The sequence below is a fragment of the Polistes canadensis genome, unplaced genomic scaffold, assembly GCF_001313835.1.
Source record: "Polistes canadensis isolate GaletaPanama2010 unplaced genomic scaffold, ASM131383v1 scaffold_66, whole genome shotgun sequence".
Taxonomy (NCBI): Eukaryota; Metazoa; Arthropoda; class Insecta; order Hymenoptera; family Vespidae; genus Polistes; species Polistes canadensis.
In genome coordinates this window covers 250,251-263,062 of record NW_014569613.1, presented here as the reverse complement: position 1 = coordinate 263,062, position 12,812 = coordinate 250,251, and the positions used below count along the sequence as shown (strand labels likewise).

The 12,812-nt window shown below is 27.2% G+C and overlaps 2 protein-coding genes across 2 annotated transcripts; one reads left to right on the top strand and one right to left on the bottom strand.

The window, feature by feature from the left end:
• Positions 1-393: 393 nt before the first annotated feature.
• LOC106786153 (late embryogenesis abundant protein, group 3-like) lies at positions 394-5,120 on the top strand. The gene is made up of 2 exons (XM_014747251.1): positions 394-459; positions 3,896-5,120. The coding sequence occupies exon 2, from the start codon at positions 3,921-3,923 to the stop codon at positions 4,857-4,859; it is 939 nt and encodes a 312-aa protein (XP_014602737.1). The 5' UTR covers positions 394-459; positions 3,896-3,920; the 3' UTR covers positions 4,860-5,120.
• A 68-nt stretch (positions 5,121-5,188) lies between these two features.
• On the bottom strand, positions 5,189-12,045 carry LOC106786152 (probable cytochrome P450 6a14). The gene is made up of 6 exons (XM_014747250.1): positions 11,740-12,045; positions 7,606-7,975; positions 6,850-7,196; positions 6,194-6,424; positions 5,861-6,112; positions 5,189-5,757 (listed from the first exon to the last, which is right to left on the bottom strand). The coding sequence occupies exons 1-6, from the start codon at positions 11,918-11,920 to the stop codon at positions 5,591-5,593; spliced, it is 1,548 nt and encodes a 515-aa protein (XP_014602736.1). The 5' UTR covers positions 11,921-12,045; the 3' UTR covers positions 5,189-5,590.
• Between the last annotated feature and the right edge of the window lie 767 nt (positions 12,046-12,812).

Sequence of the window (12,812 nt, the reverse complement as noted above, 5' to 3'; positions counted from 1 at the left end):
TAAAATTATATATAAATATAATGAAATATATTTAATAGATCAAATTTTAATGTTAATTAAAGATAAATTGTTATTACATGCTACAATTAAAATCTGCTAAAAAATGATGATATTAGATCAAAAATATGAATTTTTATTACGATTAAATATATTATTTATTGACTGTAAGGAAGTTTTTTTTTCGGCTCAACGGATCCGTTACGCTTCCAACGATTTATCGGAAGGAAAAAACCGTCTAGATGGTTGTATTGTAGTTGTTTAGAAAAGGACGTTACCGTGGTTGGTTCTTTGAAAGAAGGTCCACAACCCCTTCCGTGGCAATAGACTAAGTTGCTGGACCAGTGAGGACTATAAGAGCTGCGATGACCAGGCAAGTAGTATCAGTTCTTAGCTCTTTCCTCGTGCAAGGACAGCTCCAATTCTCTCTACAACACTTTTATCCTTTCCTTTTGATTATAAGTAAGTAATATAAATATTTTTCTAAATTTTACTTCAATAAATTATCATCGAATTTCAACTTAAAAGTCACGAAATCGCGTTCCAAATTTTCGTGCTAATCCATGAGAAAGAAATACAACAAGTGATCCCTTAAGGATGATAGCAATTAATAATATTTGTTCAGGTCTAATTCATTGGTTTATTTTGACCTTGGTATTAACAGTTAAATCAAACAAGATGTCTTTTTTCCAATTATTATTCATTACTTTTTTTTTATAATAATCATTTTTTGTAATATGTAGATTCGTTGAATATCAATAATTTATTCATTTTTTAATTACGCCAATTAAATGTCAGGATTATGAAAACTATGGTTTTTTCTTTACATTCTCGCGTTCTCTTTATAATAAAAAAAAAATATCTGTAGAATATTTTATACAGGATTTAGTTCAATTGGTACCTTGAGTTTTGCTTACGTATGTATAATCACATGGTTGCATACGTTGCATACATTACAGATTGATTTATAATAAAGTAGAGTAGTAATTTGTTTCATAAGATATCTTTAATCCTTGATAACATTTAGAAGAAACAAATTAATCAGAAGAAATTCATCATGCTCACGATCTTTGCAAGGTGTTATAAAAAGCTTGAAGAATTTATAATTATTTTCATTGAAAAAAATCTTTATGTTTTTTTGTCTCTTAAGAAAAAAAAACGAAAAAGAAAAATTCCCATTGTTTTCACGTTTTTGATCATTGGGAAAAAGCTCGCATAATTGAAATTTCGTAACACGAAATGGTATCTTTTCCTTTCTCTTTATTCACAATCTTATACTAGATTTATTATACTAGGTTTCTCATAAAGTCTATGGCGTTTAGATAGAGTGGGCTGAATCCGGAAGTATAGTGTATGATTTCATAGTATCTGTTTGTTAGTCAATAAACGTGTATTTGGGTCCTGGTTTAATCTAATACAACGAGTAGTATATAATACCCATGTATGTGGGTATGTAAATTCAACTGTTGCAAAAGCGTAGAAGCAGAGTTCGAGTCAAACTAATTTGGGTTAGATTCGAATGGGTATTTTATATAATAAAAATATCATTCGAATGTGTGTTCCATTCGCCTGTTCACGACTTTGTACTAATATATAATAGTTAAACGTTTGTATAAGTATATATGTATGGATCTATTTACGTACATGTATATGTATATGTGTGTAACTAATTGTAAGTATTCGTTTGGATGTGTGAATGTATTTAAGTATTTGTTTGTTTTATGAATGCATCTATGAATGTATGTAGTATGCTTGTGTATATATGAGTATCCATTTTTCAGTAATAATTCTCTTATTTTAAGCCACGTGATTTCGATGGACATTTACCTCGCACATAAACGTAACTTCTAACATTTTTTCTTCTGTCTAAACAAGTAGAGTAGAATTAGAACGGTTTTACGTTCGTAGAACCTTGCGTATTTCGAGGAATTTATTTCTAAAGAAATTCGTCGATATTATATTTTCTTTTTTTTGTATAATTTTTTTTTGAATTTGTTGATGATCCAGATTTATATTTTCTTGTTAGATAATTCTTACAATAAGACAATAAGATTTGTGATTCTAATTTAAATATTTTGTACAATATTTATTAAATTGTTGAACAGAGCAAATTATTTTTTTGTTTCTAATAAGGAAGTTAATAACAATTATGAAATTCTTATGTTGCATGTAGAAAAATCTTTGTCCGTGTATTTATATTCAAATAATGTTTCTTCTATAAGTTTTGGACTTATTGTTAAAAGCTATTATTAATAATTGAATTTTTAATATTAATTACAAATTTAAAAATTCGAAATAAATTTTAAATATATATATATATACATTAAATACATTTTACATTTAATATTAAATATATTAACGAGAGATATTTATAAGAAAAATGTTATTTTCTCAAAGAATTTCTTTTTGTAAATTTTCATTGTCATAATTGATTAATAAAATACAAGATTAAATGATCCCAATTATTTCTCGAACGCAAAGAATTCGAAGGAATCAACTAAATTACAATGTCGGAACCTATTATGTAGTTGTCCGTGCACTAACGTGATTTTCAGAGCGCAACGAAACTAGATTTTTGAATTTGAGGAGACGCAAACAGATTACAACATTTTAACTGTGCGTTGGAAAGGCGTATCTCGTATGTGCGTCATGCATACCAAGCTTTCTACGAGTTAGAAATATTAAATCTCCTCGAAGTACTATCTATTCTTTTATCGATCGATCCTTGACCGATCGATGACGTAGGTATGCATGCACATACATACACATATACGTCCATTGAATTATATAGTTGTGATAATGATCGAAGGTTTTGATCGTGCACGACTATTTGTAATATATTATAATATATTATTCTTTTCATTTTGTAATAATAAATCACGGTAACGAGAGTAGGTATATAAATTTGATTATAAATTTAAATCAATCATTCTTTTTATCTATATTGTTTTATAATGATTATATAAATATATATAAATCATTTTTTTTCAGGAAAAAAATTTATAATTTTCTCTGTAACAGATAATGTTTTCATATTATATTTTTATATAATTAATAATTATACAAATAATTTGTTTATATATGTATAAGTAATTATACAAATTATTGATCCAAACATATAATCATTCATACAAATAATTAATCTATATATATAGTCAATCACACACATACAAATTAATAATTATTAATTTACTAAAAACAGTTCACACAATCGAGTATATGTATATCTCCTGACTTGTTTTTAAGAAACTTTACATAATTCTGTTTAGCAATAGAAAAGAATTTTGTCAATAGTAAAAAATTATTCTAAAATCTCCTAATCGAAAGAAATCGGCGAAATAACCGTCAAGGAACGATTCGTCGATCAACTTTTCAACTTTTTTCACATTCAAAGTAAATTCGGCCAAGCTAGATCGTTCAGTCATGCAGATCAGCGATTGATAGAGAAATTCTCTGGTGAAATTCAAAAGTCAGATACGAAAGGCTTGTCTAGGAAATAGGAATACTATATAAAAAGAAAAGAAAAAAAAATTATTACACAAGGATTCTCGAACTTTGAACAAATTGAACGATTTCATGTTCAGCGAAGCGACACTTCGATCTTGTTTTTATTATTTTGTATCTTCCTCCTTTTATCTAACTACTTGCACATCGATCTAATATTTTCTCTTCGACAAGTAACTTTAAATAATCAGCGCTCATAGATTATAAAAAAAAAAGAAAAGAATTTCTGTGATGTTACATAAGCAAATAAGAAAGTATTTAAATCTTTTGTCCAACAAAAATTTGCATATTTAAATACATAAAAAGAATTAAAAGTATTTTATATCGAATAATTTAAAAAAAAATATAATAAAAAATATTCTTCTAAATGCGAAATAATATTTTTGCCCAATAGGTGATCATCAAATCTATAAAACAAAATGAAGATTTTCGCATTAGTGTTGGCATTGGCTTGTGCAGTACAATGTGGACCAGCAAAAACAAAGAAACACATACACGATCAAGAAGCAGAGAGTTACGAATACGCATACGCAGCTCAGCCAGAAACATTGTTGTTAGATGCTCATCTTTTGGAAGCGGGTCCAATAGCAGTGCCTAGTAATACTCATTTATCAGAACACCGTTCACATACACGTCCAGGTTATAGCGTGGGTGGTCCTTTGGCAAGTATTGCTCAAGGTGCTGCTGAACAGGCGCACACGCAATTAGGAAATCAACATTCGGCAGCAGGACAAGCGGCATACATGGCTAAGAACACGTTGGCTCAGGCAGCAGCTCAGTCAGCTGCAACAGCTGCAGCAGCATTAGCAGGAAAACAAATCATCCTGATGGGCCTTGAACAACAATCACGAGATGCTCATGTAGCCATTGATGGTGAAAAACTTCAACTTCAACAAGCTCAACGTGCTGCCGCAGCTGCCCAAAACACAGCGCAACAAGCAATGCATCAGGTTCAAGTAATCACTGCAGCTTTGAACGCTGCACAGGCTACTTCCGATCATGCCAATCAAGCTGCAGCCGAAGCTCAAGCTGAATACGCTGCTCAAACTAGCATGGTTGGACAAGCTAAAGCACGTGCAGAAACCATCGAAGAACAACTAAATGCAGCTCGTGTCGATTTCGAAGCAACCCAAGCAGCTGCCCAAAAAGCTGCAAACGCTGCAAACGCTGCTCAATCAAATGCTGCTGCTGCTGCAGCTCATGCCGCGAATGCAGCAGCTGCTAACGTTGCTGCTGCCTCAGCAAACAGTCATTCTGGCGCTGCTCATAGTAATCTCGTAGCTCATCTTGGTGAACCACATACGAACGCTGTACCCGTTGATGCGTTCGATTACAAATCTGCACCCTATCATTATTGATTATTTTATGATAACTTTAGTTATTCGATCTAAACTTTAGCTCGTGACATGTGCTCGACATTTCAATTCTCTTCTTATTTCTTATTTTTTATGTGTAACAAATTGAGCATAAATCAGTCAAATTCTTTCGAATTTTTCCTGATCTTCCTAAGATCACAGTATATATTTAAAAATAAAATATATCGTTAATGCGATCGATCGAAACTTAAATTATAGAATGTAATTGCAACGGGAAACTCTTCGAGGATCACATCTTTACGAAAATAAAATCTTTTTATTCTTCACAAAATTGAAAATTTTTCATTACTTTTAAGTAAATCGAAAAAATGTTTTTATATTCTATTGTTTGTACTATGTTTTTAATTTTATCGGCTAATTTTATTTATACATTTTGCTACGTATCAGTCATTGAAGATATTTTTACATCGTTTACTTTCATTTATGGTAATCTACATTGAAACGCAATAAAACGTTGTTACCTTCCTAAAATAAATTTTATTTTTAATTTTGAAAAAAAAAATCATTAAAAGAAATCACGTATTATTAGATGAATTAATTGTTCATGTTTTATTACTTGTGTAAATTGTAAACATCAAGCAAATACCATGAACCCTTTGTTAGTTAAATATTAAATTGTTATAAATAGTTCCACCTACTACAAAATTTTGTATTTACTTATTTAAAAAAATAATCAGTAAACCTAAATAATGATAAAACCAAAGAGAGTAAAACTATGATCTCGGCTGGATTTTAAGATATAAACCACCTTTCGTATTCAATGTTATGCTTCCTGGTACGAATTTGAGTTTACTTGGTGTTTTAGGTCCTGGTGAATATGTGAATTTCTGTAATGCATTCGTAAGGGCTACTTTTGTTTGCACTAATGCAAATCTCATACCTAAAAAAACATATTCGTTCGTTATAAAGAAAATAAAATTATCAAAATAGGTATTATACATTTTCATTGAGAGTTTCCTATTGCATACAGTATTGTTACATACCAATGCATATCCTTGGTCCTTCCCCAAATGGCAAATAAGTATATTGATGCCTAGTACGAATGTTTTCATCCGTGAATCGTTCAGGTATAAATTTCTCTGGTTTAGGATAAATATCAGGATCATTGTGTAATCCAAGAAGTGGAATAATGATTGGAGTACCTTTGGGTACGACGACATTCGAATTAGGTAATTCGGTATCTTTCAAAGTTTTTCGATTTAGAAAAGGTAATGGTGGATATTTTCTTAATGTTTCTGTAATAAATAAATCCAGATTTATAATATTATTCGAATAATAAATATTATATCATTTACATTATTAAATTGTATACCAACCGCTTACGACCATATGCAGATAAGTCATCTCGTTGATAGCATTATACGAGATACCACCGTGTTTCTCTAAAACCCTATCTATTTCTTCTTGTGTTTTCTTTTGAACATCTGGATTCAAGGCCAATTCGTAAAGACAAAAAGTTACCGTCGAGGAGGAGGTTTCAAAACCAGCCAGAAAGTAAACGAATGCTTGAGCTGCACCTTCCGACATTGTGAATTTTTGTACTTCTTCTGTATTGATAGAAAAAAATAAACACCATAGGTTGAAATGCTAAGTATAATTTGTTTATGTGATATTGATTGATTCTATCTCTAACTGTGACAGTGTTCGTAAGTCCAAAAATTGTGAATTCATTTATTATATATACGATTTATTTTAATATTTAAATTATATATTTATATTGTAAAATAAATCATAAAATAAACTTTGACAATTTTTTGTTTAGCTATCTGTTATAATTATCGGCACAATTACTGGTATTATTGAATAATGGGATAAAGAAAATATTTGTTTATTTATTTATATTAATAAAATAATTGTTTGTGGATCATAAAATTTTCCTTCCCCGTTAAAAATGTAAAAAGTTTTTTGATAAAATGTCTTATATTGATTAATTCACGTGTTTTGAAATTAAAAATTATAATATATAACTTACTCGGTGTATCGTTGACCGAATCAATTCGTTTTTCCTCATCACTTTTAAGGTATCCATTTTTCATTAATTGCATTATCAAGTCAAGAAAATCTTTTCTAACGATGTTATGAGCTTCTCGATACTTTACAGTTTCTTCAAAAGTGCTCAGAAAAAATCGAGACACTCCTTTATCGATAAATGGTATCGAGAATAAATCCAATATTTGAGATCCAAATATCATTAACGTATTTATAATAGGTCTCGGTTCGAACACCTTTTTGCCCCAATAACGAAATTCTGATTTTGGGTTTTCCAAACTATTACAACTTATTCCAAATGCAATAGACATTATGATGTCTGTGAACAAACTGAATCGCACAATGTCTATCAATTTTACGTGATCTAATAATTTATTTCCAACAGTATATATATATAAATATGGAATCGAATAATTTTATTAAATGAAACGTATTCATTTTGTGAAATTAAATTACATGCGTAATATTTTTTTTTTCCTTTTTTTTTTGTTTTTATCAATGGAAAGAAATACAAAAAATTCTAAACGAAGATTCTAAAGAATTTATGCTGACGTGACACATTAACATAAATAGCAAGAAAAATGTTAATTATGTAAGAAGTATATATATATATATATATATATATAATTAGGTAAAAAATTGTATAGAATAATATTTACATTAAATTTACTTACGCGTAAACATACGTGACTGTTAGGTATAATAAATAAATGTATTTAGAATAATGGATTTATCTTACCATGAAAAAATTTCTTTTAAGTCGATTTCATTCTTATCACGAGCTTTTTTTTCTAGAAAATTTTCCAACAAAAGTCCATTCTCTTGTACGGTATCGAACATATGTTTAATTTTTCCTGACGTAAAAGTCGGCGTCAAACGTACGCGCAAATTTTTCCATTTTTGTCCCGGTAAAAAAAACAAGTGTCCTGTTAGCGGATCGACCTTTTCGTTGCAGTACAATCCACGATCGTGGAAACTTGCAAATTCTTTCGTCAACACGAAACGTATCAAATTTGGATCAATGATCACGAGATTTGGTTTAAAAAGTGAGTACACTCCGACAAAAGGATGCGATTTGTTCTTCAAATAAATTTCTCCGAAAACATCGCCTGTAAAAATGATCAAAAAAAAACATTTGTTAAATAATACACATTGATATTAAAAAAAAAAAAAATGGAATCAATAAAAAGTAGCGGATTTTTTGTACAGTTTTTTGTACATTATGTTTTTTTCAAACATAAACTAGTTTTTTTATGTAACATAGATAATTGAAACGCAACTTAGGCATTAGTTTGTTTTTCAATAACTTTGAAGTAAGGAAAAATTAGAAAAAAAATATTTAGAAAAAAATTATTGTTATAACAACATACTAATTGAATAACAGGAAATTAATTATTAATGCAATATTTTACATTAATATAGTAAGTATAAGTTATACAATTACGAGTATTATTTTTTTAAACGTGTAGAAATAAATTTAGATCAGCCAAATATCACTTGAATACAGTACTTTTACTACAAACATTTTAAAATTTTGTTTGGAATTTTATGTGAATCGTTATTTCGCGAATAAATATATTTTGTTAATAAAATTGATACTATTGTTAACAAGAGATACGTTTTCTTAATATTATACTTGATCATGTATTTTTTGTTAAAAACAAAATTATAATGCAACAAAATATAAATTTTATATTGTTGGTAGGTAATATGAACAAATATGTAAGTATTATGGATTGAGAATAAAATTATTTAATTATCAAAATATTTAAGCATATATTATTTAAGTAATATTTTTTATATTAGGAGGATAAAAATATTTTTTATTATCTTATACGATATTGATGCAAAAATTTAATCAATTTCAGATAAAATGTTGATTGTTCTTTTCGATATAGATTTAAATATGAAATAAATCAATAACAAACAAGTGCATACTTTCGGTGATATTTGGTGTTTGCTTTTTTAATTGTAATTACAACACATATTTATATTCAAAATAAATTGTTTCATTTGTTAGAAAGTAACGGGAGTATCGTTTGAGAAATAAACCTTTTATTAATCTTTTTTATAATCGATATAATATTTAATAAAAACTTATTTGTAAATTATTTCATTTTTATTCGAGTTTATAAAAAATTAAACAAAGAATAGTTATTTATGCAATCCGTGATCGAAAATTCATTTTTTGATTACGAGTAGCAGTTGAAAAGCTTCCGATGCCTAAGGTACAATAAAATATGATAGCACAGAGTAATATAATGAAATAATATTTCACAATGTATACTTTTATTTCACTAAAATATATCTTTGAAACATATCAATCGCGTAAACTAGTGACAGTAAATGTTATCCATTCATATGCACAATACATTGAAGAAACAGATTCCTACAAGTCTTTCTTTTTCTTTTCATTTTAGTAAAATAAAATAATACATCGTGAAATAATATTTCATTATAAGATACTTCTATTTATTCCACACACATTCTCGTTTATGCAATTATTTTACAAATAGTATCACCTACAAATGTAACAAATATAGTCATTTTTTAAAATCAAATCTCATAATCAAACGTCCTGATAAGATATTTTTCATGTTGTTTAAAAACTAATGAAGTTATAATCGTAAAGTTTATAGCCAGGTTCCAAGCATTTGTTTTCTTTATCTTCAAAAATATGGGAAAACCAAAATCTTACATCGGATTACAAATTAAAGAAAAGAAAAGATTGTCTTTATTAGATAATATACTTCTATTGGAAAGATTAATTAAGATTTAATTTCATGAGAAAGATAAAATGAGATAAAAGAAATGTTTCTTTGATAGTATCGTTTGATACTTTCTTATATAATGGAAAAATATAAAGTCATTCCTGTTTTCATGAGAAAAAAATTGTCTCTTATATAAATGCAAATGTATGTAATTATTAAGTTAATTATCAAACGAATTATTATATTATAATATGACACGATAAATATTTCTGATTGGAAATTAAATAATAATTAAAATCAACTTCTATATAATTTCTTAATTTACTTAATATAAATTTCACAAATAAATTAATCAAATAACAAATTATGAAGAAATCGAGAAAATCGGTTTGATTTCACAAAAATTTACATATGCAAATATATTTACTGCAAAAAGAAATATCTTGTATCTTTTTTGTCTAAGCAAACCTATAATTATTAACGTTTATTATCTATATAATAGACAATCATCTTCTATGTGTAATATAGTTTGAGATGATAAATATTTTCGATTTTAAATTATGTAACAATGACAACAAAACTTCATATAATTATTGAAAAAGAAAAAAAATGAAATGAAATAATTATTGTATAAAAAGTAGCACAGGTTATGGTATGGGTTTTATTTCCTGAATAAGTAGATATGGTGTGTTGTATACATATTCTTTTGTCTCTAAATAAACATAAAAATAAATGTATAGGAATCATACAAAAATTGAAACTGTATCAATTTTATGAATTAATTGAAAGAAGAAAAACAAGCTTATATTTATCTAATTTGATATTAACTGATACGGATTGATACGAGAAACGATATAAATGAATGCTTGTACTTATCTTATTTTGCAAGATTTATGACAATCATATATTATTTGCGAACAATATGCGTTTCATTTGATAATCATAGAAGATATAACACGGAAAAATTTATTAAAACTGCATACGATATAAGATTAGGTGTTTCTTAAAACAACAACAAAAAAAGCACGCTTTATAATAATAAAAATGATTAATTTTTTTGGTTTTAATATAACAATTAATTTCAATAAAAAAGAAAATGAAAGGATAATTTACCAATCGCTCTTTTTTTGAGAATCAATTCGGTGAGATTTCCAGTGGGAAAAGTTGGTTCTTCGTAAAATACATTTCTCTTTTTCCAAAAATTGTAACAAATTAATTTAAAATACAAATATATCCCGGTTGCAATAAGAAATAAAACACCAAATAATTCAGAAAATATCCAAATGATACTCATAATGATTATTATTACTGTCAATATCTGTTTATTGTAATTTTACATAAAACTGTCACAAATCTTATTTTTTTATTACAAACTGATCAGTGCACTGTGAACAGGTGAATGTAGGAATGACTCAAGAAATGTTTTGCTTCTTCATTATATAGGATAACGTAAAGTATATATTTTTGTCTTCATTATCTATGATAGTAAGCATGTAAGCCTATTATAACTATTTTTTGAACGGATTCGTGTAATTTTTTTTTTGTAAAAAACCATCTTATACATATCCTACATGTCCAAAAAGATGGTGATTTTTACCGCCTTTCTGGAGTCAAAATCTCACATGAATTTTCCTCATTCATATACTAATGTTATCAATCATTGTTTGACTGTAATGATCTGACGAAAATTGTTTTATTCAATGCGACTCTTTTTCACTCTCATCTCTCTCTCTCTTTCTCTCTCAATTTTAATTTCAATAATATTTTCTTAAATTGTATGATGTTAGAGTTATTTAAATCTCTTATACTTTTTTTATTAATTAATATGTGATAGCGAATAGATATAGTAAAAATTGCTGAATCATTTTATTATTACTATTTGTTATTTTCTAAATGATAAGCAATCTTGTAATTATCTCTTTTTTTCAAGAAATTAAAATTTTCTATCACGTAACTTAATATGTATAATTTAAAAAATATCTTGTGTAATTGTAAAATTTATATAGATAATATGCAAATATTATGACCTTAAAAAACGAAAATGGCAAGATGGATTTTCTACAGTAAGTATATTTTTTTGATAAACACAAAAGTATTTGATTCTAATCGTAGTTACAAAAAAAAAAATCAAAAATGAAATAAAAGATAAAAGACTAATTTACCTATGGTTTTTTTATTGAGAACCAATTCGGTGAGATTTCCAGCAGGGAACGTTGGCTCCTCGTACGGTACATTTTTATTTTTCCAAAAATTGACAACAAATAATTTAAAATATAAATACATTCCAGTAACGATAAAAAACAAAGCACCGATAAGCTCTGATAATATCCATCCGCTTATCATAATTGTTATTGCTGTTAATTTGTTTTATTTTAAGCACGGAAATTGTATTCTGCAAATCGTATTTTATTTGATACAGATTGAATATGCAAACAGATGTATCGCGAAGAGACGATATTCTAAATGATTTAAAAAGTATCTTACATCTTCTTTATATAGGAAGTGGCATTAAAAAAATATGCTTATATAAAAAAATCAAGCAGCTTATTAGTATCACTCAGGACGTTTTGTTGTTGATGTGCCTCTCGATGTTTTTCCTTCTCTGTTTTCTTATTCTTCGTAGTTACTTCTTTTTACATCATTTTTTTATTTATAACTTATACATGATAGCTAATTGCTATAGCAAACACTTTGTTATTTCCTCAAATAAATCAGTCATTTATAAAATGCAAACTGATTTGTAATAATATTATTTTTTAATAAATGCAGAACTTCAGCTCGTAATATAAGATATATCATTTGTAATACATCTTAGAAAAATGTATCTAGAACAAATATGTTCATCACATAAAAAATGGTAAAACGAGATTAATTATACAACATTGAAAGAATAGAAAATCATTTATTTATTCGCATATGTGTATCGTTTAAAAGATACATTTTTCCATCAAATCAGTACAAATTATTGCGTTAAAACTTTTTCTATAATTAATCAAGGTGGTTAATGAGAAAAAATATAACATTAAACATTTTTTTTTAGTATCTAATTAATATTTCTTTTCATCACTTCACTTAGTTTTTCCACTCGAGATCATTCGTACTTCTATATTACTATTAATTTCAATTTATATACTTTGTCTTTAAATTCTCTGTTAATGACTATTCATAAAAAATAACTTACAATGAGTAAAATGATCAATCAAGAATATATTCATTTTTTTATTACTCGATACAT